The sequence below is a fragment of the Sparus aurata genome, chromosome 20, assembly GCF_900880675.1.
Source record: "Sparus aurata chromosome 20, fSpaAur1.1, whole genome shotgun sequence".
Lineage (NCBI taxonomy): Eukaryota > Metazoa > Chordata > Actinopteri > Spariformes > Sparidae > Sparus > Sparus aurata.
This window is the reverse complement of record NC_044206.1, coordinates 7,396,218-7,420,705: the sequence shown is the minus strand read 5'-3', so window position 1 is coordinate 7,420,705 and position 24,488 is coordinate 7,396,218. Positions and strand designations below refer to the sequence as shown.

The following is a 24,488-nucleotide window of genomic DNA, read 5'->3' as shown; positions in this document are numbered from 1 at the left end:
CCTCCTGCTCCATCTGCTGCTCCTGAGAGGGGGGAAAGTTCTATTTTACATAGAGAAATACAACCATCTCCATAGCGATGGACCGACTATTCTCAGCTATAGTTGCCTTATCACCGCCCTCCTTTATCTTCTCCCTCTCCAGGCAACCCGGGAGGCATCCTTTCTTTTACAGCTTGGTCTGTTTCTTTTTGCGTGTGCGTCACAGAGCCATTGTTCAGTTACTGATGAGGTCTCAGTGTTAGTGCTTGGACAACAGGCCGTGGGCACAGGGCAGCAGAAAAAACATCTGAAACATCTTCCTACTTGGCTTAAAAAAAAATAAGGGTTTTAGCAGCCTTGAAAAGTTACCAATCCTCTCTACATTCCTCACACAAATGAAACGCAACGCTTTGTTGCCAAATGACACCAACACTACAATGACTCTTTGGTTTGTGAGTCTTGTTTCTGTCGGGACCCTGCGCTGCATCCTGCCCGGGTGAGTCTGACTGTTTTCTGTTGGGTGTCAGGGTTTTTTTTACAACATGGTAATGAGCAGCGCTGGCCTCCCCTGTCCACTCCGCTTCTATAGCTGTTGCCGAGAGACAAAGTAGAAGTCAGCCAGGCGTTCAGAGAGTCAGAGAAGAGGCCTTTAAAACAACGACAGTGCCATAACTCACAGTGTGTCCACGGGACGAGGGGAAGGGGGGGAGTGTCGGAGGAGGGAGAAGAGAGCGTGATGAGAGTTGGGGTTGGAGATAGGGAAGAGTAATTGAAAGGAAGGCAAAATGTTCGACTCGTGCGAGGACACTGAGGATGAGGGAAGAGTCGCGTAGCAATGACACGGAGGAAGAGGAGAATGGGCACGTTTGAGGCAGTGATGGGTGGGCACTGAGTTCAACAGTGCTCCTGTGGTGATCAGACAGAGAGTAGTTTTTTTGTTTTGTTTTTCTTCAGGAGGATATGATGTGCTCTACAAGATGACAGGTACTCTCACATCTCATAGGCAGAGGCTGTGGGTTCTTTGTGTGGTTCTGTTGGCTGCAGCTGGAGGTGAGAAGCATCATTTTCTATTAAATAATAATAATAAGAAGAAAAATGTGATGTTTCATTTGTAGAAAGTTAAGTTTTTTTGTCTACAGCTCCCTTAATCTACATCATCATTTTCCTTTCTACGGGAAAAATGTTTGTAAAATTTTGATTTAACTGCTTTAACAAAGTTATTTTAAATTGTGGTAGAAGTTAAAAGGATAGGGTTGTGATTTTTACAGCAAGTAGCTTGAAACTCATACAATACCACAGTGGTTCCCATACGCCATTCTTTTCCTTGTCATATTGTTTAATCAAACTATTTTACATAAAGAAAAAATACAGGCTATGTAACAAGGAATACACCTTAAGGTCTAAGGCAAGGCAAGGTACATTTATTCATATGCCGGCACCATTCAGACACAAGCATTAAAACTATATTTATTAATTAGCTACATTTAAAACACAATAAAAACAAAACACAAAAATAAGCAAATAAATGTTTTTTTTGTATTATTATGTAACCCCTAACACGCAGGTTGGGCTTGACTGCACTCACTCAGACTATTATTTCCAACCTCTATATACTGAATCTAAACAGTTTTTAATATACTAATATCATTTAAATTTCAGTTCATAATAGGATTATTAACAGGTAGCCTACCCTTTATCTTACTTGTAATTTTTGATGTGTCACATCGCTCCACATTGCGATTCAGTGCTAATGGTAGTTGTGTAGTTGTCATACACCCCTGTCTTATCCACTGTATCAAAACACTGGCTTCCCAGCTTCCCTGTTTTTTCAGTAACAATTCTTTTTAAGTAAGAATTGATTGTTTAAATGATTTATAAATGTATTTAACAACAGCTTCCCCCTGATCTCTTCAACTGTATTTGATTTATTATATGTCTGCACCTCGTCACCAATAGTCAATATGGATTTAAATAAATACATGATTATGAGTTCACATAGTGGTTCACGTAGAGTTCAGCAGTGGTGTGGAGCAAAATACATGAACTCAAATCCTGTGCCTAAGTGCACGGATACCTTTGTTTGATTATATACTTACTTATTTACTTAATATATTATCAATTTGATCTATTATTTTAGGACTATAGACTAGTTAACAGTAAACATTAGTTAAAACTCATGATCAAGTTATATAAAATGAGAGCTTTTATTGCTGATACACAAGTACATTTTGCTGATAGTTCCTCTGTTCTTATACTTAGGTAGAGTTTTGAATGTAGAGTAACTGCCTGTAGTATTTTTACAAAGTGATACTTTAACTTAAGTAAGAGAATACCTCTTCCATCTCTGCTGAAAACCTTTTTGCTGCAAGCTTTTACATTTTCCAACGAATCTCAAATTCCTTCTAAAGTACTGTATTGCAGAGGGGATTTCACAGTATAAGTAATACCGCAACAGCTGTGGTTTTTGGTTCTCCAGTGTTTCAACGGTTGAGCCAGGTGTCTCTCACAGAATTGTTTGTAATGATGTGTCCAGCTCAGATTTCCTAGTAAGCACAACAGATGATTTTATGGCACATAGTTAACAGCCACTAGTCTAAAAAACAACATCCATTCTGCATTCCAGAGGACACCCCTTGCCCAAAAGGTGGTCGGATCCACCTGGGCACCTGGCAATGCTATTGGCTCTCTGAGACGACATCTTCGTGGCCGGAGGCGCAGGATTCCTGCAGAGAGATTCCGGGAGGAGATTTAGCTTCTGCTGAAAGCCTGGAGCTGCAAAAGTTCATCCACTACTCCTTTCCTGTGTAAGCGTTACAAGGAATGGTCTTTGAAAAAGTCTTCTTTCGTGTTTACGTTCATTAATATGCCCTCCTTCCTTTGGTTCAGAAAAAGCACTACATGGGTTTGGCTGAAGGGATCGAGCGGAGATGGATCTGACAAGGTTGGGTTTATGGAGCCAGTAAGTCCTGCATGGTGGGTTGGAGGCAGTGAAAGTCAGGGGGTGTGTACCCAGAAGGCCTTGGGGACACTTGGACAGTGGAGGAAGTCTCACTGTGCTGGACAATACCACTTCATCTGTGAAAAAGAAGTAACTGGTAAGGCTCACTGGACAATAACATAGGCACAGTTTAATATAAAACATCCTTCAATGTCAGTTATGTTTTATGGTGTTTGAAATGTGTCTTTCGAGTCCCAGGATGTGATTTTGGCTATTTCCTCTTCAATTAGAGTCTTTACCATCTGTGGATAGTTACCTGACTGGATCGGTTCTCATGACCGGCATTTACGCTCAGACCCAGATACAGCCCTTGCCCAATGTCCCGGACATCGGACAACTCACAGTGGAGGTCAGTCAGTCTGAATCATTTGTTCTCCGCCTAACAAGGGTTCACAAGACAAGATAACATCACATTTTGGTTGAACTGAATGTGCTACACTTCTAAAGAGGGGTCTCAAGGCTGCATTGGTCGGCTTTTACAGGTCAGAAACTAAAAACGATGTAAATCAGTGTTGTCAGGGGTTTCAGGGAAAGACTTTACCTTAGAAGCTACCTTATAATAAACAATGTGCAATAGATGTTATGATTTTGAAAATCCCCATAGAATGAATCAGCTCTACTGCCTGAAAATGTTGCAATTGTATGTTAAACATAGCTAGCAGGCAGCAAAGAACGGGCCCAATTGATTGATTGATTGGCGCTTGTAATTGATAGTTAGAGTCAGAAAGCAATTATAGAATAAATGCTTGAAATTGTTCGCTAAATGTATTTGAATAAATAGTGAAATAGCTGAATTGGTGAATAAACAGTTAAAATAGCAACTGAAAGTGTTATTAATGGCTTCAACTGCTAGCTTCAAGCATTGAAGTGTTGGTTAAATGGTTGAAAGAGCTAACAGTAGCCTAATGGATAAACAGTTGAAAAAAAAATAAAGTATTGGATACATGTTGACAGTTCAGTAGAATTAAGTAAGATTCAAAAATACATATGGAGCCCCTTTTGAACCTAATGGCTGGTGTTGATGAAGGGATACTTGAGGCTCAGGATTGTGGGGGTGTGTCGAGCAAAAATGTTTGAGATCCACTAAAGGATAGTTGAATACAAACAAACCATCGGCGTATATTCCTACGGTTTTAAGTACTTCTCTGAATTTCAGGATTTGTGTTGGTTTATATGCTGGTGTTTTATTGGACCCACAGATGCAGCTATTTCCAGGGATGTGGTTCAGTCATGCAGGTCAGTTGGCATCAGTGCAGCTGGTGGTTCAGCCCAGTCCAGCCTCCTCTCTGGCCCGTGTCCAGATCCTCCGACCTTACTGCAACCCCAACCACCACCTAGTACCTCCAGGTGCAGCAAAATAGTAACTACTAAGTGTTTCTGAGAGCTTACGTTTGTTCGATGCTGTTGGTGATAATCTCTTTGCTCCTCAGGCTGCAGCTCTCTCCTTAATCCATTCACCTGCTGCTCAGCAGTATCGCTTTGTAACACCACAGGGGGCTGCAGCTTGGGCCAGTACTGGTGCCACCTTATGGAGGCGTGTGTGCACACCACCAGCCCCTGCAGCCCCTATGACTCTGCAGCAACAGGCCACAGCTTTGCTCTACCTCCCAGGTACCTTGCGATACCACCCTTCTACCACCTGGTGGCAGACATGCCTCTGAGAATAAACCCTAGCTCTGAGCCAACAACTTTAAGTGTGAGTTGAGTATTTCTTTCATGTTATTGACCTTTCCTGCAGCCATTATTGGCCTGTATTGTTTGAACACTAAATATTTTAAAATACATTAATTTTCTTTTCTTTTTTTCTTTAACAGCTGGTCCTTCCAGATCGAGCAATCATGGTGTATCCTGATGATGTTGTGGCAATACAACACACCCGTGCCTCTGGAACATTCATTCATTGTCTGAACAGTGAAGCCTCTCTGAACTCCCTTTGGCGCCAGAGTTACATGTCCATTAGGGGGATGGACTGGGGAGGCTGGTGGGAGGGAGGCCTCACTTCTCTTCCTGAAGGAGTGCAGTGGGTTGACGGAGTAGTGTGTGATCTGAGGCTGCTGTACGTGGATAAGCTTCCCAGAGGTACAGAACATGTTGATGACTTTGGCTTCACCAACACAGATCCAAATATTTTGGCCCTTACAACTGGTCCTACTCCGAGTCTGAGATCTAAATTTGAGCTTAGTGTGATCCACCCCGTGCCAGATGGAAAGAACCAGATTCACATCCAAATCAATGTCCCAACACTCATTGTTGTCAAGGTCCTGTCTGGACAGAAGGCCAGGAGCTCATGGTCAGCCCCAGTTCTTCAGACAGGGGTCCCCTTCCTTTCATCTTGCCCCGAAGAGTTAGCTCAGTCCTGGCCTGGCTGTAAGAGAGAGTCCCATAATGAGTGGTTCTCCTCTGTGACTCTGGTGTTGCCCTCAGAGGGGGTTAAAACCCTAAACATCGCTGTGATGGATGCTGTGAGCTCTCAGAGTGTCAGGTTGAGTGTTTGTGGATATGAGGCAGTAGCGGGACTTAGTGTTGAGCCACAAGGATGCCACAGGATGCTTGTAGAAACTCCACAGGTAAGAATTAATTTATACATTTACAACATATACATTTGCTTATTTTACCATGTCGTTTTGGTGATCAGCAGCATTGCTTTAGAGATGGGGAAGGTGGCCAGAAAGTCTATCCCTTTGGTCCAGACTGAAATATCTCAACAACTATTCAAAGAATTGCATTTGGAATTTACTACAGATATTCATGCCCCCCAGTGGTTGAATTCCAATGAATCTGGAGATCCCTTTTATTATAAATTATATATTTTCAGACTTTTCCGCTATTGCCACCAGATCGTCAAATCTATTATCATGTGAAACATATCCATGTCTTCACATTGGATTGGTACAGAATTTGGCACAGATATTCATGGTTCCTAGAAGATTTATACTAATGACATCAGTGGTCCTCTGACCTTTCCATGTAAACATGCTAACATGCCAAATAGGGATGGTGAACAATACAAACACTGAAGATGTCAAAACCTCAGCAGCTATTGCAGTGCAGGGAACACAATTCAATTGAAACATTTTAGCTAGCACTGTGAGCATGTTAGCATTTGAACATTAGAATCCCTCTCAGAGCACCACTAAATCTAAATCTAGATATTGATAAAAGGTGTTTTAATCTGAGTTGCTAACATGCTGTACTCTTCGTATATCCTGTCATAGGAATGTAAATTTGTAGGCTAAAACTAAGATGAGTTTGGTTACAGTATATATTTCCTCACATTTGTATCTTTTTGATGTTTCCTTTTACATTTTAGTCATTTAAAGCCAAAGTAGAGAGTGGGTCTTCAGTAAAATTCACATGGGTGATTGACAACCTGGAGAAGTTTGCCCATGAAGGAAAATCTTATAGTGTTGTGTTCAAGAAGCCTGCTGATTATAAACTCAAGGTGAGATACTTTGTTTGTCTCTAATGTTAAATTTGTTCAGTCACTTTTCTGGATAATATTTTTTATAACAAAAATCACAATATATTGCTAAATTACTATTCTGCCAGGTGACAGCTTCCAACCCTGTGAGCTCCCAGAGCCAGCAAATCCTCTTGACTGCTGATGAAATGGCCCCAATGGCTGAGCCAGTGTTCCTGTTTGACAGGAAAGTTGTGGCTGTAGATGCTACAAACCTTTATACCATCAGGGTCAAAGTGGACATTAGGTTGCCAGTCATCTTCAGGTAAGAGATTCTTTTTTTTGGAAATAGCCTTAAAAATTCCCTGGGGTTGCATACTGTTTACCCTTGACTTTACAAAAGTCTACTAATTGAAATGTACTTGTGGAATTGTGTTTTGCCTGACTATTCTACATTTCCATGTGTTGCATGTCATGTAGATGGGATTTGGGGGATGGCGGTAGCAAGGTGATCCACACCAAGTCTGCTCCATGTCAGACCATGGAAGGCCTTATGGAGGGAGGACAGACGCAAGTGTATGTCCAGGACTCAGTGAACTATACTTATTCCATCCCAGGTAACCAAGCAAACTACTAATTACTTCATTAATCAACATTTTTTATTTACAATGGATTGACAATTTGTATTGTGAGACATACCCACAGGGAATTATCATAGGACTCTGCAGCAGGTGTCTCTTTGCTGGTGGAAACTGTACCCACTTTTCAATTCAATAAGGTAAAATCCCTGCATGTTTGTTTTATGCAGATGACTACACACTTCAAGTCCAAGTCTCCAACCAATATGACAAGGCCGATGTGTCCATGAGGATAAATGTCCGCACTCCATTGAATCACCTCCGCATTTCCTCTTCCCTTCGCGTGCCCCTTGTCAAACAGACCATCCTTCTGGAAGCTTCCACAGGGCCCTCGACTAATGCCGTCATCTACACATGGGACTTTGGCGATGGCTCTGATGCCGTCCAAGGCATCCACCATAAAGTCAGTCATAGTTTTGCGTCTGCAGGACTTTATAACGTCACAGTATGTGTGAACAACACTCTGACAGTCTTGACCAACTGGCTAGTGGTGGAAGTTGTGGAAAAAATCTCTGGATTAACTGTCAGTTACAACGGACCCAGTGAACTAAGCTCTGTTACAGATTTCAGAGCTACGGTTGCCACTGGTACAGGTCTCATGTGGAATTTTGACTTTGGTGATGGGTCATTGCGGGGAAACCTTACAGATGGCTGGATCTCTCACATCTACAAGTCATCAGGGAACTTTACAGTACATGTATCTGTCATTAATTCTGTCAGCCAAGCTCATCAGTTAATCACTGTAGAGGTCTATAGATTGGCTGTTAGTGGAGTTCTCCCGACAGAATGCATCACGAGTGGAAGAGACATAGAGCTTACTGCCCTAGTCAGTGGGAACATATCTGACCTGACTTTCCATTGGCTGTTCGGAGATGGATCACCTCTAACTGTAGTGAGGGGACAATCAACAGCCAAGCACACATTTCTAAACCAACAGATTTTTCATATTAGTCTCACTGTGTTTAGTTCTGTTACATCTGTATCATTTAACACAAGTATCTGTGTCGAAGCAGCAATAACCAGTGTGATAGTGCACCCATCACAGGAAGTTGTGGCAGTAGGAAAAGAGGTATGCTTCAGGGTGGTAGTTTTCCCTGAACAGATGGCAGGTTACCAGTTGAAGTGGTTTAGCAGCCCCTCTAGTCTCTTAACTAGGACAGAAAAGACTCAGAACTGTTTTATCTTTAAAGACGAAGGTATTGAGGATGTATCAGTAATAGCAATTAATAAGGTCAACAACCAAACAGCCAAAGCCAGTATCACCATTCAAAAACCAGTAAGTAAGCTGTCTTTGGCTCATGATAGTCAAAGTGACACACTGACTGTTGGCACATTCATATCATTTTGGGTTGCCAGTTGTACTGGCAGCAATGTTACTGTGCTGTGGGACTTTGGAGATGGCTCTCCAGTGGAGAAGAACCAAAACGTGTCACATGTCTTTTCCTCAGCAGGTCAGTTCACAGTCACAGCCACAGTATTAAATGCTGTTAGCCGTGATTCTGTGTCCCTTAAAGTGAATGTTTTACTTCCTGTTTCCGACCTTTCACTTCACACTAACCAGTCTTATGCTGTTGTAGGAGAAGAAACTCTTATCCTAGCAATTAGTAGTTCTATCAGTAGCACCAACTACTACTGGACTGTAGACAGTATGACCTCAACCAAGCAGGGGACCTACCAGTTTAGATTTGCCTTCCAAAAACCAGGAGTGTATCAAGTGAGGGTTATAGCACATAACTTGGTGAGCAGAAAGGAGGCAGCTATTGTAATTGAGGTCTTTGAAAGAATAGAGGGTGTTCGGATTAAATGTCAGAGCCTGAAAAACACGAAGTATGTACCAACCCAAGAGGACCTGCTCTTTACTGCCTCAATCACGAAAGGCTCCAATGTCACTTATCACTGGCTTGCTACACAGAGTGAAATAAACCAACAATTTACTGGTAATGGAGAGCTTTTTCATATGTTAGCTGAAACTCCTGGTGGGTTTTTAGTTCAGCTAAGAGCCTCTAACAAGTTGGGTGAGGCCACCGTCACTGTTTCTTTGGAGGCAATACAGCTTGTAACAAGCGCTCACATTACAACACAGTTAAGCGTTGTGGCATTAGGGAAAGTAGTGAATATATCTGTATCTGTGGTTGCTGGATCTGACCTGCAATACTTTTGGTATGTGTATTCTGAACTTTCACCCCTGCAGACACATGATCCCTTTATTCTCCACACATTTACAAGTTTGGGTCAATGTCTTGTCAGAGTTTCGGTTCAGAATGTCCTCAGCCAAAGCAATGTCACCAAAGAGTTTAATGTTCAGGAGGAGGTCCAAGCTGTGGACGTTCAAATTGAAGGAAAGACACATCCATTTTATATCGCCACAAGAGCTGACGTTCCACTCCATGGGCTTATTCGAAAGGGTAGCAATCTGCACTGGAACTGGACAGTTACAGGTGCAAAAAACATTATTTTTCATACCAATAATCAGACATTTATCTGCACTTTTCCACATGCAGGCCTTTATCAGGTGTCTTTGAACGTCTCCAATGACATAAATTGGCAGACAGTTTCACACAGTGTCACAGTCCAGGATGCTATCAAAGGCCTTTTGCTGAACATGTCCAAATCTTCTTTCTGCACTGAACAACAAGTTACTTTCATTCCAACAATCTCCAGTGGAACCAATGTAAGCTTTGTTATAACATTCAGAAACAAAGACTGGATTCATAGTCATGTCATTGTTGACGGGTGGTTCACCACATCAAGCCTTCCTGCAGGGATGCATGTAGTCACCATGAAAGCTTGGAACCAGGTCAGTAGTGCTGAGGTGTCTTCAAGCTTTCTGGTTTCAGAGCATATTCAAGGTTTGAGGCTTGTGAACTGTTGTACTGCTGCATTGGAAGCTCTGAAAGGAAACCAGTTCAAAGCAGAATTTCAAAGTGGACTTCCAGTCAACTTCACCTGGAAATTTTACTTGGTTGGGTTTGAGCCTGTAACACTCATGGGACAAGAAGTGATGTTTACGCCAACAGAGAGCGGATTATTATCTGTTAGTGTGCTAGCCACCAATGGAATCTGCTCCAAAACAGTAAATGATTCTGCTACAGTTCAATGGCCTGTTAAGGAGGTCAAGCTTGTCGGTCATTCAGAAAGAATATTTGTTGGACATGCTGTTGCATTTTCTGCAAAAGTCAATGGAGGAAGCAACCTCAGATATCTCTGGGACTTTGGAGAATCCACTGATGCATTGGCGACAGACTTAACTACAGTCAGTTATACATTTTATATTCCTGGGAAATACAGCATTATGGTCAAAGTTTTCAACAACGTCAGCCATGTGTCCACACAGCTATTCACGGAGGTGGAAAAGCTCCAGTGTTCCAGCCCTCAAGCTTCTCTTGTCCAGAGGCCATCTACAATCTCCAGGTCTAGACCAAGCTTCTTTGAAGCAAGCGTTGACAGTAACTGCTCTGCTTACAAAACCACATACCTATGGGAGATACTCATAGAGTCTGATTGTACCCATGACAACTTAGATTACTCTTTGAACAAAGTCATTCTTAGAGATCAGGTAGATGTTACCACACCTATACTCTTACTCCCAAAGCATTCTCTCGATATAGGATGGTACTGCCTGGTATTCACTGTTTCATTCAAGGACACTCCTCTACTTGTCCGACAAAACACCACCATTGCAGTGGTCCACTCCCCACTAATCGCTGTCATCAAGGGAGGCTCACACAGACTGTGGTCCAGCCTTAGTGAACTCCTCTTGGATGGATCTAAGTCCCAAGACCCTGATGTAGAGCCAGGACTGGAAGATACACTGCAATATAAATGGACCTTCGTGGCGCTGGTAAGAGCCACTTCAAGGCAATCTTAGTGCATGAAAATGACCACATTCCATAGACAACCATATTCAACTACGTCATGTGTCTTTTGCATGTAAGAAAATACCCAATACTGTCAAAAATGAATGTAGCACTCACAGCTGTCAAGCTAGCATGCTAGTACTGGGAAATTTAGGCTGCACTTTCTTGTGTGACTAGCTTGTGAATTCCTTCAGCAATAGCCTTTTTTCTACCTAGCCTTGTGGAAGACTCCAATTATACACAATGAGTTGCATAGGCAGAGAGAGCATGGGCAAATCCATGGGTAATCAAGCAGATAGGCCATCCAATTGTTTAGTTTGGGCCAAGTTAAATGATTGTATGGGCTTAATACAGGCCTGTAAGGCGCAGATTTTTCTGTATTTTTTTTGTCAGGGCATTTGATCTACTGATTGCTATTGGAATGTTAAGAGATTTTTCACTACATAACAAAAACTAGTACTAATAGAGATCTAGGTGCAGGTGTGAGTAAGACGTGTGTTTGTGTTGTCAGAACTCCACAGAGTCTCATTTTGTAAAGCAGCCAATTTGGAGAAACAGCAGTACAATGACTGTGCTCACCACAGAGCTGCACCCAGGCACAGTCTACATTTTCACTCTTACTGTACACAAGGAAGGAAGGAGGCCTGTCTCTGTCAACCAGACAGTGAGTATTACCCACAATCTCACTCGATTATCACACACAAAAGCATACTTTATTGTTTTTATTGTCTTGCACTAACAGTTCAACTGAGAAAAGCTGCATGAAGGTTGTGTTTAATTTCTGTTGCAAATAAATGTTTTTGATTTAGGGATAACTATAAAAAGAACTTGACATAGGCAAGCCAATGAATTATGGGAAAGAGACACTTGTCATTCATCCCTCTGTTTCTTATCTTCAGGTGACTGTGTGTAACATTCCTGTGCTTCCCGTGATAGTGGAATGTGTGTCCTGCACTGTCCTGTCCTCCCCTCACCGCATTAGTTACACCACCCCTACTGTCCTCTCAGGACAATGTGACCAGTGTGATGACCAGGCTCAGGTAATGACTCTGATGTCTTCTCCTAGGCACATGTCGATCCATTGGTGTGTGCAAAATGTATACTCTGGGAATAACATAAAAAGTTAATGATATGTCATAATGTGTTGTTTTATAACAATTCTGTTGAATAGTAGTTTCATGAAGAAAATGGTAATATTTGACATTACGGCAAAAATCATAACATCAGGACAACAATTCTTAAATTGTCCCTGCTATGAATTATTATGATTTTAGTTTGGGTTATTATCGACAAATTGATTTGCGATTGAACAGTTTAACCTTGAAATGCTAAATGAGGTAGATACATTAAGTAGTAGTAGAATGTACAAGTGTACAATATGCACTGACAATGGGACCTGCATTATCATTATGACTCCGGTATTTGTCTTCTCACAGTACAAATGGAGCGCTGAGGACCAGTCTGGCATGGCCCTAGACCTTAATGAGGTCACCACCTCTATAGGGCGACACTCTCCTCACTTGGAGGTGCATTCAGGCATCCTGCAGCCAGGGCAGCATTATACCTTCACTCTTAATGTATCCCAGCCTGACAGAGGGCAGTGGGGTAGTGCCAGCGTGACGATACTACCTAACAATCCGCCACACGGAGGCTTGTGTGATCTCAGTCCAGAGTCAGATATACATCTGCTGGAGACAGTAGTCACCTACAACTGCTCAGGTAACACTGTGATATTAGTAAAAGTGGTAAATCTAATTTACATCATTATCTTTGGAAAGACAGCAATCATCCTGCAAACTTTTTGAACTGATGGTTTATAAGTGTGAATACTTCTTGACCAATTTGTCTATGTTTTGCTAACATCTGTTCTCCTTTTGCAGGGTGGCAAGATGATGAAACCAGCGCCTCTCAGCTGATCTATACCTTACAGGTAGCATCGTGCCATCCCGTTGGCATAGCATGCCCCCTGCTCACTCTGTATAGGTGAATACAGGTTTAATAACTGTATACCAACAATAATAACAATAAAAACTGTATTAAGAAATTGGGTTTTAATGTATGTCTTAATTTCTCTACCTAGGGGGACTCGTTCTACATTTGGCAGCTTGGTTCCAATAGGAAGTCCTGGGCAAGAAAGAAACATGTCAGTTATCACACTTACATTACAGGTAGAAGACCATCTGGGGACAAAGGTCATTGCTCTGAACAGGTAGCTACTAGAATCTGGTGCATCCAGGCAAAATCAATGATGTGCACATCTGTCAGCATACTGTTTTTTTCAGTTGGACAAATGATTTATGTTATCGCACATAATGCCAAATATATCTTGTCATGTTTTACTGAACTCTCAGTACAGTCCCCGTTTACTCCTCTCTCCAGAGTGTTGACCATTGTAAATACAGTGAGGGTAGAAGATGACAGTCAGTGGCTCAGAAACAAGAGCCAGGCAGAACTTTGGGCTTTAATCCAAAATGGCAACCCTCAAGAGATCCTCCCGTATTCCATTGCTCTCACCAGCCAGCTCAATCAGGTAGTGTGTCAGCAACAACTTTCATTTTCCAGTGCGTGGAATTACACCTTTAAATGATTACGATAAACTAGCTTACATCCATAACAGATGATCGAAGATTATTAGTGAGAAGATGTGAGGATCTTGAAATGCTAGCATTTACTCAGAATTTGGACTAATGAGTTTCACCCATCTGTGCACAGATGGAGTCTGGACAGAGTGTCAGGGAGCTCATGGACAGAAGAGAGATCCGCAAAAATGTGACCGAAGCTCTGGCCTCTCTCCCTGTATCGTCCTTGCTTGATGTTGATCAGATCAGCTCAGCATTGTCACTGTCTACTGTAAGTAATAAAGTTTGTTTCATTGTCATTCCCAGCTCATGTATTTACAAGCGATCAGAAAACGCTTAAAGAGGTTGTATTGTGCTTTTTGTCATTCCTTTCTTGTGTAATGTAGCAAGGTATGTAAGTCCACGCCAAGGGAGTTACTCCCTCCCACAGAAAACACTAATCCTGCACTGACTGAAACGCCTGGTTCGGAGTCAATCCTTTACTTCTTTGAGTTATGTGCATTACTATGTGACAGCTATTATGTAAATATCAATTGTTATATATTAATTTTAACATATGTACACTACAGTCAGTCAGCAGACATGCATTTACTACTACTGTAACAGCGTTATTTTAGATCACACTACCTTGCTCGGCATGACCTGCCTAGGTCTACCTCTGACTGGCTACATCCTGCCTTTTAAGTAATACACATGTGCAACTCTCACCAAAAATAGTAGCTAAAACAAAGGGTTCAAGACACAGTGTGAAAAGAGATGCTGCAGCAATGCACCATATGAGGAAAATTATGTGTTTTTTGGAAATGTATAGAATGTAAACCTATTCTACTAGGACCCCAAATAAAACTCAAATTATGAACCTGAAAATTAGCATAATATGACCTCTTTACGTTTAGGATCCCAAACTTGAAGAAAATTTGAATTGAGAACATTCTCATATCGGTGCCCACAGGTACTTGTGCATACTGTCAAATCCAACCTTAACCCATAAGGGATTAAGGTTGTTCACATCAAACACAAAGCAAACTTTTTTAGGTACTGGTGTACGTTTGATTGCAGGATTGTTTGTGTTTATGTGCCACAAACAGCCAGAAGACTTTACTGTTCATAAGCCCTACTAGCCAGCAATGGTATGCATTGCGGATGTGTGTGTGTGTGTCTGTGTTTGATATCAGTTGAGCCTCCAATATGATGGGTGTTAATTCCTCCAGAAGGTCTGGTGCTGCATACAACTCTCTCCTCTAGAGCTGGATGGCTCCAGGGAGCTGAGCTTGAATATGTGCAAATATTAGATCTATCTGCGGTTTTACGTTGACTTTATATGTAATCTACACACATCAAAAATGTGCTTAGCTTTCTATGGGAACACACCAAAAGCCATTTAACAACAGATCTTAACCTCATACAGTATTTCTCAAAATTCTTACACCTCTCCGGCATTATTCCGTAAAAAAATGTTTTCATGTCGCCTGTCCTAGGCTGTTCCTAGTGAATTGGTTTGTGAAAACTGCCAGGAGAAGGTTCTGGAAGCTGTGGGGAAAATGATCCATCTAATGGAGGAACAGATGAGTCCTGGTGTTGTGTCAGCCGTTGAAACAGGAAGGAACATCCTTAACATCATAGGTGCTGGTTGATTACCGACTCCTCTATGAAACAGTCATGTAATGATTGCGAACTCTCTAAAGAATAAGTGAACAACATTTTTGTTCTTTTTGTTTCCAGGTAGCACATTGGCTGCTCTTTCTGAGTCTGTTGGTGCTTCCAGTTCTCACACAGCCTACTCAAGCACTCTGGACTCAGCCTCCACAATAGCCCTGTTGGCGCTGGGTCATGCAGAGGCCCTGATGCGCTCTTTGATGCATTCACAAGTTCATGGAGAGGCACCCCTTTCGCTCTCCACCCCTTATATCAATGCAGTGGGCTTCCATGGAGACCCCTCTGATCTCCTTTGCACTCACCAGTCCAACCCAAACCAGATCATCACCACCCCATGTCAGTTTCATATCCCTGCCTCCCTTACTGCTCACCTGAAAAGTCAGAAGTCTGAGGTGGTACAGGTGCTGTTTGATATGGATGCAGAATTGGGATCCAATCCTTTGCTCACTGTAGCCAACCCTCCAATTTCCACCGCTCTGGTAGCCATGGAGCTCAGCACACCTGAGGGAAAACCCATACCCATCAAGGATCTGGACCCTGAACAGGCCATACGTGTCACCCTGCCCAACAAGTACCCTGTGGGACAGGATGATGGGGGTGGAGATGGGGGGGTTGGTGAAGCTGGAAATGGGACATGTCTTACCGTAACTCTCCCCACTGAAGGAAGGTTGAACCTCACCGTCAAAGCTGTGGATAGACTTGATGAAAATGCAGGTTTATATATCTCCTTCAACTTCAGCCTGGGTCCAGGTACAGTAAATCATTTATCTTGCTCTGTGCCTATCCTGTTTTTTGCATATCTTGAACTATCGCTCTTTGGTAAAATGCTAATGACCATTTCATCTTGATGGCGTTTTACTATTTTTTCTTGCTATGCACTTATGGATGTACTAACCTGATGCACCATGCACAGTTAGAAACTGTTTGGAAAAGGACATGCCCTTTCAAAAAATACTTACTGTTTACATAATGAAGAGGATAAGAACACAGTTAGAAATTTATTAGAATGCCGCCCTTCCACAATTTGATCTTGAACAAGGTAATGACCGCCACAGGCTACATTAAGTATGAATACATTTTACATAGTGATCGACAGGTTGTGACGGAAGTTTCGTCATATGCATGACATTTCAGGATGTCTACAGTCGTTTGTTAAATAATTACTCATTAAAAAGTAATTCATGCTGCACCTACATAATTATTAATTACCCTCACTGTATATCTGTTAGTTTTTGCATGAATTATTGATTAAAAGGGCTGTTTTCAAACTGCATTATGCATATCTAGGAGCTACTCCAGTGAGTCTGGGACATGTCAAGATAGAAGTGAGCTCTACAGTGCCAGGGACTAATGCATCCCAGGATTCCCTAGTGAGAGAGTGGTCTCTCACTCTCTCTGCTTCGACCACCTCCACAGAGGAATCCATCTTTCTGTCCCCACTGTGAGTCACTGCTCTTTTCTTTATCTCACTGATCTGTTTGATTGCTCACTGTGCTGAATAAGGCTGAATATTTCCCTTCAACAGTTTGAACGGGACGGACAAGCCTCTCTCGGTTAGCCTGACCTCATCTTTGGTCGACGGCGGCCCAGTCCATGTGACGGTGTGTGTGTTCAGCTCTTTGTGCCAGTACTACAGTGTGAAGGAGCGACGTTGGAGCAGTGAGGGTCTACAGCCACTGGAGGGCAGCACACTCCATGCAGCCCACTGTCTCACTCAGCACCTTACCATGTTTGGGGCCAGTTTGTTTGTCCATCCTGGGGCTGTTGTTCTGCTGCCACCTGTATGTGAGAACACAAAGCACTACACATATCTCTACACATTTCTTTTGAATATTGTGACGATGAAAATATATTGAAATATTTCCTTAAAGTCAGGCGAAGAAAGATCATAGTCATCAGGCCTTTCTCTTTCTTCCTCCATCTGTGCAGTCAGGCGGCCCCATACGTAACATGTTGGTGGGGATTGTGTGTGCTGTCCTGGTTCTGATTCACCTGCTGGTGGGGCTCATCGCCCATAAACTGGACCACTTGGACAGCTTGAGACTGAGCCAAGTGCCCCTGTGTGGCCGACCGGGGCTATACCACTACAGAGTGCTGGTCAAGACTGGCTGGAGGCGAGGAGCAGGTCAGCCAGGGACAAATCACTATGATGTAGAAAAGACAGTGAAGACAAGAATATAAGTAATAATGTTAAAAATTCTGAAACCTCTAATTGTATATGATGGAGATGATTAATGGTGGGGGTATGACCCATCAGGCACCACAGCTCATGTTGGCATCAGTCTGTATGGTGTGAGCAAGAGTGGGTCTCGCCATCTGCAGAGGGATGGAGCTTTTCAGCGTGGCAGCCTGGACCAGTTTCACCTGGAGACAGACGACAACCTTGGAGAAGTTTGGAAAATTCGCATCTGGCATGATAATACAGGTACAAGGAAACCAGAAAGGCAGAAAAAGCTATTTTAAAACTATTGGTGATTTTATGGCGCTTATGTTTTTCTTAATTCGATATAAGTTCTTCTGACATGAAGAAAGTGGCATTTTCTTTTAGATATGGCCAGAATGAAAAATTTACATTATCAACAGAATGAAGAAACAAAAACTATTGTGTTGTAAAGATTTTGACTGAAGCTGGCATGCTAATCAGCTAGCCCCAGGTCATCCCTTCACATAATACCACTTTGTACATCAACAGGCACAAGTTTGAGTCGTCCCATAGTTTCAGCTGGGAGATTCAAAGCGGCAAGTTCACGATTTAGTTTAGTAAGTAAACAAAAAAGTTAAGTCAAGAAAGGAATTTTGTTACTCATAGTTTCCTTGCTAGACAGAAAAATACAACTATACACCCCCTGAATTCAAGTACTTATTACTGATATGAGATTAACTTAATTGCCTCGTTAAGCCTGACCACTTCATTCAAACTACAACATGAATTAAATAAAACTCACTCCGAGTCTTGGTTTGGCTTTCCACAACCACCCCATTTTCGATTGAAATAAATTCTGAATTCACAGACTAAGATGTGAAAATATTTCAGCTCTACATGCCCTTTTACCAGCAGCTGATGCCCATTTCTCTCTTTCTCTTCTGGCGCTTCATGCCTATTCTGTTTGCACCTTCCGTGTCTTCTCATCCTCAGAGTCATAGTACTGGTCAGAGCTACTGTAAATCACCTCCATACTGTATACCCAGTTTTAAAACTGGCATTTGTCGGCCTCACAGGCTCAGTTCAGGGCCACTATGGCAGCTAGTTGCTATAGCCAAAATTAGCTACAGCAGTGGTCTGTAGTTTTGGAGCTATCTTCGAAATTCCAGCCATTTCTTACAAATTACACCTTTAGATTGGAGTTACAAAGGAAAGAAATACATTTTTTCACCTCCGGATAGATATTTTTCGTTCTTTTTTCTTTTGAAGTTATACATTTTTTAACCGACTACGAGGCGTGCAAACACATGTTAAAAATTAAATTACATTTCTTAAAAATATCAGATATTTTGAATATGTCTTTGCACCGGGTGCCAGTGAGGACAAAACGTATGCAAGTTATTGTGTACAGCATGTGTACAATAGGTGTGAGGCTGGAGTCATCCCATTTTTTACCCCAAAAACAAAATCCATCCCCAAAAACATGTAATGTAACATGCCCTCAGTTGATAATGTAAGTGGTCTTAATATCATTAATGTAAATGCAGGTCTGGACCCATCCTGGTACGTTCAGCATGTGGTGGTCTGGGACCCTCAGACAGACCACATGTTCTTCTTCCTGCTGGAGGACTGGCTCTCTGTGGAGAACCAGAAGAACGGAACTGTGGAGAAGGAAGTTCTCGCCTCATGTAAGCGTATAGAACATCCATCTGTCACAAAATATATTCATGTCAAGCTACTTGATATTCTAGCTGAAAGGAATCCATTAGACTTTTCTTTAAAATAAACTGTCATTCGGTTTCATCAAGCATCAACCTTTTTGTATCAAGTTTGAACATGTGCATTTTGCATCTTTCCATTTTGGCATTGTTTTCATTTGCTCAGGTTAGGGATCAAAGTTATTTCAAAGCACTGCATTAAATGATTTATGAAACTGTCACTATCTGTGACTCTGCGCTGCGTTTTTCCTCACGACTTCTTTTAACCTTTCAATTTGTCCTCCGCAAGGTCCCAAGGAGCTTTCTCAGTTCCGGCGGGTCTTTGCTGCCCAGTTGATGTTTGGGATGGTTGAGCACCACCTGTGGCTGTCGCTGTGGGAGCGCCCCTCCCACAGCCGTTTCACCAGAGGTCAGAGGGTTGCGTGTAGCGCCCTCGTGCTGCACCTCTACCTGGCACTGGGCGCTTTGTGGTACGGGGCTGTTGGCATCCAGGGGCACAGGTAGGACGTCTAAGAGGCCTTAATGCAAACCCCAAATCATTTCATGGCAGGGAATTATCTAAAGGTACTTTGTATCAGTTAGTCAGTCAATACACAGTCGATTTTAGATTTTCCAGATATAAACCAGTCTCCAGAGTTGACAGGATGACACTGACTCTTCTACCTTTGCCACAAGTGGGCCGGTGTCTGCCCAGCTGCTGGTTAATGTGGAGACGGTTGCTGTGGGGATGACTGTTGCGGCGCTGGTGTTTCCTCTCCAGTGTTTCCTCTGTTTCCTGTTTGGAAAAGCCCACGGCCAGGTAACTCAAAACGCCACGTGAATTAAAGCTACTTTGCTTTCATGACACGTTTGACTGCTGAAAGAAAACACGTCCCCCATTATGACCTGAATCAGCTGGATATGACTTAGTTTACCTTCAGCTGTGTCGCTGATTAGAGGTCATCACAGCGAGGTTTTTGACGTGTGTCTAAGCTTTGCTTGTCAAACAGTCTTATCTCAGCACGGAAGAAAAAACAAGCGAGTGTTTCCTGTTTATCTCAGTGTGCACTCAGAAACGCTGAGGCGGCAGGTGTGTGTTCAAATGTGTGTAACTCAGGTAGCCGTGGACGTGTCCGTCCCTCCCTCTCCCGTGTGTCACTCTGTGGAGATGGACGTCTACCTCGGCCAATCCGGGCTCTCGGGCCCTTCCTTCCTGTCTCTACCGGACTCATCCGGCCCAGTTAGGGACAGTCCTTCATCTGTGAGAGCACACACACACACACACACACACACACACACACACAGGAACAAATGCAAACAATTACTCTTCTCCTGCTGTCTCATTAAGTGTTCCTTCGTGTTTCCGTAGTTACTGGAGAGCAAGGCATTTGACTCCAGTATACTGGATTTTTGGGCCGCGTCTGGCTTGGCTCCCCGGACAGATGGAGCGTGTCAAGAGGAGGGCATAGGGACATGGCCGTCCTGCGACAGCCTCCTCAATCTACCGATGGGCCCGTGCCTCACCAACACGACCCGGGCCCTCAACACCCGCGAGGCTTCACCTGCTCCCGGCCCGATACGCCAGCTGAGGAGAAAAAAGGGTGTCATGCAGCTCCGCCTGGCCCCACCCTCCTCCACCGGCTCATCCAGCGCTCCCCTTTGCAAACATCCCCTCTCCACTTCTCATCAATTCCATGCGGCACTGGACCGAAAGGCCCCCCGCACCAACGCCAACTTAGTGCAAGCTCATAACCACAATCTGACAACTCTTCTGACTCTGTCTGGTGAGAAATGAACGCAGAAATTCAAATATTAACTGAAGGAAAATCAAGGTTTGTGAAGCATGTGCATCTTAAAAGTGTCTCGCCCCCAGCCATCAGTACAAAGTCAGCATAAAGGGAGTGTTGTGTGGTTTCTTTTAAGCAAACATGTAAAATGTTATTCTGGTGAGTGTTGGGAATTATCAGCTCCTTGAGGAATCAAGGAGCAAAAGACTGAATCTCACATTGCCTGTAACTAATAGCTAAGAGAACTATGGCTGCTTAAACATGTGTGGATAGATACAGTGTGTGTCCTAGTCTGATTGTGTATTTTTGTACTTGATACCAGAGGAGGATCTGCTGATGTCCATAGCAGCAGCAGCAGAGGACACAGCAGATATAACCAACAGCAATTCAGACAGCGGCCGGGACTCTCCTAGAACCACCTCCTCGCTCTCAAACACGTAATGATCGCCCGAATCATGCGGACACAATTTTGTGCGCTTCTCTTTTACTCTGTTTCAGTATTCTTTTTTTTTTTTTTTTTTTCTTTTTTTTAGCTGGAGCACCTCTTGCAGCAGCTGGTCCGAGCACAGTGAGGATAAGTCACTCTACGGTGCAGAGATCCAGAAGCCTGATCCGCAGTCCTGCCCCTCCCTGTATGGGACAGGGCTCTACAAGTGTCCCTCTGTGCTGTCTCTAGACTCTGTGGCAAGCACCTTTCTGCCGAGCCCTTCTCCAGACTCCACACGCTCCTCCTCCGCCACACGCATAGGTACTACACCAGTGGCTCCCAAACGTTTGGTCGGTCGTTCCCCCACGGCTCTGTTGCATGAACCTACGTACACCTTCATCCATAAGCCTGTCTTTTTCCAGTTGTGTTTGCTGAAGTTGAATTTTAAACAGGATGTCATTTAACACTATTCATTATGTACAAGTGGATAATAGTACAATGATGTTTTGACACAATTGAGTTGTGTTGTAGGTCAGTTCGGTGAAGTTTGCATTCATACTACTGCTAGCGCAGTGCAGTGGAGTGGCACAGGATAGAGGTGTTGACCATTTATCTTGATGAGCTATCTATTTTAGCTGTCTGTTTCATAATTTTACCTATTTCAACCATTTAGCTGCTCTATTAGGCTACTTTTAGCTAACCACTGTAATTGGTTGCCTGTCAATTTGAGTTATTTCCATTGCACATCTATTAGTTTTAGCTAAATTAACTATTTGACTCATCTAAGTGTTTTCTTTTAATTGTTTATTACGCATAACCTTTTCAGCCCTTCATCCAGTACTTTCTGCTAGTTACTGTATGCTGGCTGTAGTTTATCCAACCTTTTAGTTAACAATTTAAATAATTCATCCATTAGCCTTAATTAACTAGTAAAAACATATATCTTTAACTTTTAGCAACTTAATTTTCAAAGTTGTGGCTTTCAGCTATTTCAATTGTACATCCATTAATTTATTTAAATCATGTACACATTCCTTTTGGCCTATTATATTGTAATCATTTTCCAATTACTTTTAGCTCACTATTTTTTACAGTTTATCCATAACTTACATAACTACTGTAGGCTACGTCAACTGTAGCGTAGGTTATATATTACCTTAAGCTAACTGTTTATCCATTAGCCTACTTTTAGCTACCTGTGAATACCATTTATCCAATACTTTCGGCTAACTCGATATCAGTTACTCTTAGCTAACTCTTTAAACCGTTTATACATTACTTTAAGCTAAATATCTAAACTGTTATTGTAGACCTAGTTACAGTATCTATTTTTAATTATTTAGGCTTTTTTTTTTTTTACTGAATGACTTACTAGTTTTCGTGTAGGCTAAGTAACTGTATCGCAAAACCTAGCAGTTCAGCCTACTCAACATGTGGATGTAGCCAACTTTTTTAAAATTCAAATCTGAATTTCTTTCTCTTTTTCTTTTTTTTTCAAATTACTGTTGTTCTGCTACTCAACATTTTTTCCCATCCATACTAGTTAGGAACGTACTGGTCCATACTGGATATTTCTTTAAATCTCATGTGGTGAGCTGGTGTGTTGAGTGTTTGAGATACCTCTTGCTGAATCCCAGGTGTCGCTCGAGCTCTGCCCGGCTGTCTGCTCCCTCCCTGGGCAGTGTGTGTGATCTACCCCCTGGTGGCTGTGCTGCTCGGAGCCTGCCTGGCCGTCGTCGGACTCTACGGCAGCTTCTTGTCCAGATCGGTAGTCCTCATGTGGCTGGTATCAGCTCTCTCAGCCCTCCTCACCTCTGCTCTGCTGCTGGAACCTCTGAAGGTGAGTTCAACCGTGTCATCTAATTAACGAACTTCTTAGATCTTCGGTGGATAATCCCTTTGATTTGCATCTCCTTCTTCTTTTCTCAGGTGTGTGTGCAGGCCTTGATCCTCACAGCAGTGTGGAGGCCTGTGGATCCAGAGGTGGAGGACCAGCTGGCTCAGGACACCACCGTGGTCAGGGCGTTTGGGGACCATGCCGGGAAGATCCGGCCGCCATGTGGGTACGGGCTGCTGCAAGCTAAAGAGGAGGCCCGCAAAGTCCGAGCTCTACGATCGCTCATGAGGGTAGGAATTAAATTGAGTAGCATTTTATTTTTCAGAGGCAATCAAACTCTTTATTTATTAACTTCTTCGTCTTCTTTTCTGTAGCACTGTGTCTGCCAGCTGTTATTTCTGCTGCTGGTGCTGATGGTGAACTACCAGGACAGCGTGGAGCAGAGGCAGGGCAGGCTACTGCACTCCGCTGTCAGACGCCATCTTCACAGAGCACCATTGGGGGTTCCTAACCTCACTTCACTCAGAGAGTAAGGACAACGCTCAGCCTCCTGCTGTCAAAATACCACGCGATACCTAATGCGGAAACACACTGTATGATCTGGGGAGAAGACCTCGAGCACAGGGCTCCGCTTCTCCCTCTACAGTATATGTGATGCCGTCATGTTTGGACTGCACACATCAGTGACAGAGGAGGTTCTCCTGATCCTGGTGCTGCATTAAAAAATGTGTGTGGCCCGAAGAAAAACACATTTCTCAAACCTTCTTGTTCCCCCCCAGTGTTTTTTATTTATTCAAAATCCTCCGAATGCTTTTAATACCTCTCTTCAACCCAACTGCACGTTGCTGAATTCCGTGGAAAAAGAAAGCCTCGTATATATTTTTACATGCGAGAGGAGCATTCCTATCACGCCACCAATTATATTCTCAGTCCTATTGTCAGAGCTGTAAAAGGGTGGTGGTGGTGGGTACGGTGGATGGTGGCATGCACTGCTTTCGATCAGAGCCTTCTTTTGATATCACCGCCATTCAAGAATTGACAGTCCTGCACATTTCTCGGAACGGAATTAGAAAGAAGCCTTTGGTCGTCACTAACAGGGTTTTTTATACCATTACAATTATATTCCCTGCGCAGTGAGGAGTGTCATGTCTCATCACTATCACGCACAAATGTACCGGCTTTTGTGTGAGCCACTGAGCTGACACGCCATTGAAGCTTAATAACCAGGTAACTTGCCTGTGTACAGCTGCAGCTTTTCGCACATTAAATAACTCGGTGTCATCAGAAAAATGGAAACTGGAAGTGTTCCTCTCATGACTACAAATGAGTCTCATTTGGTACAGCCTTGATGGCACACAGGGCTTCTTTCTTTCTTTCTTTTTTTTTCTTTCTTTCTTTCTTTCTTCCTTTCTTCTTGATGCAATCTAGCTAAGACTGGAGGGAATTTCCCTATTGTGCCAGAACCTGCACATAAATCCGGATGCCAGTAA

At 42.9% G+C, this 24,488-nt stretch overlaps 1 protein-coding gene across 1 annotated transcript in view; it reads left to right on the top strand.

The window, feature by feature from the left end:
• Positions 1 to 706: 706 nt before the first annotated feature.
• Positions 707 to 24,488, top strand: part of pkd1b (polycystic kidney disease 1b) — a 31,552-nt gene continuing 7,770 nt past the window's right edge. Inside the window, exons 1-34 of the mRNA XM_030399695.1 lie at positions 707 to 1,029; positions 2,603 to 2,783; positions 2,866 to 3,074; positions 3,208 to 3,326; positions 4,177 to 4,324; positions 4,408 to 4,673; positions 4,792 to 5,544; positions 6,288 to 6,419; positions 6,527 to 6,702; positions 6,858 to 6,994; positions 7,186 to 10,856; positions 11,384 to 11,536; positions 11,772 to 11,912; positions 12,309 to 12,591; positions 12,753 to 12,855; positions 12,953 to 13,081; positions 13,252 to 13,402; positions 13,585 to 13,722; positions 14,930 to 15,074; positions 15,174 to 15,857; positions 16,395 to 16,548; positions 16,633 to 16,888; positions 17,037 to 17,232; positions 17,365 to 17,532; positions 18,798 to 18,938; positions 19,258 to 19,468; positions 19,644 to 19,767; positions 20,065 to 20,208; positions 20,317 to 20,731; positions 21,057 to 21,171; positions 21,268 to 21,482; positions 22,799 to 23,001; positions 23,091 to 23,288; positions 23,373 to 23,527. Coding sequence (XP_030255555.1) covers positions 957 to 1,029; positions 2,603 to 2,783; positions 2,866 to 3,074; positions 3,208 to 3,326; positions 4,177 to 4,324; positions 4,408 to 4,673; positions 4,792 to 5,544; positions 6,288 to 6,419; positions 6,527 to 6,702; positions 6,858 to 6,994; positions 7,186 to 10,856; positions 11,384 to 11,536; positions 11,772 to 11,912; positions 12,309 to 12,591; positions 12,753 to 12,855; positions 12,953 to 13,081; positions 13,252 to 13,402; positions 13,585 to 13,722; positions 14,930 to 15,074; positions 15,174 to 15,857; positions 16,395 to 16,548; positions 16,633 to 16,888; positions 17,037 to 17,232; positions 17,365 to 17,532; positions 18,798 to 18,938; positions 19,258 to 19,468; positions 19,644 to 19,767; positions 20,065 to 20,208; positions 20,317 to 20,731; positions 21,057 to 21,171; positions 21,268 to 21,482; positions 22,799 to 23,001; positions 23,091 to 23,288; positions 23,373 to 23,527 — 10,487 coding nt within the window. The 5' untranslated portion in view covers positions 707 to 956. The remainder of the gene's footprint in view (positions 1,030 to 2,602; positions 2,784 to 2,865; positions 3,075 to 3,207; positions 3,327 to 4,176; positions 4,325 to 4,407; positions 4,674 to 4,791; positions 5,545 to 6,287; positions 6,420 to 6,526; positions 6,703 to 6,857; positions 6,995 to 7,185; positions 10,857 to 11,383; positions 11,537 to 11,771; positions 11,913 to 12,308; positions 12,592 to 12,752; positions 12,856 to 12,952; positions 13,082 to 13,251; positions 13,403 to 13,584; positions 13,723 to 14,929; positions 15,075 to 15,173; positions 15,858 to 16,394; positions 16,549 to 16,632; positions 16,889 to 17,036; positions 17,233 to 17,364; positions 17,533 to 18,797; positions 18,939 to 19,257; positions 19,469 to 19,643; positions 19,768 to 20,064; positions 20,209 to 20,316; positions 20,732 to 21,056; positions 21,172 to 21,267; positions 21,483 to 22,798; positions 23,002 to 23,090; positions 23,289 to 23,372; positions 23,528 to 24,488) is intronic.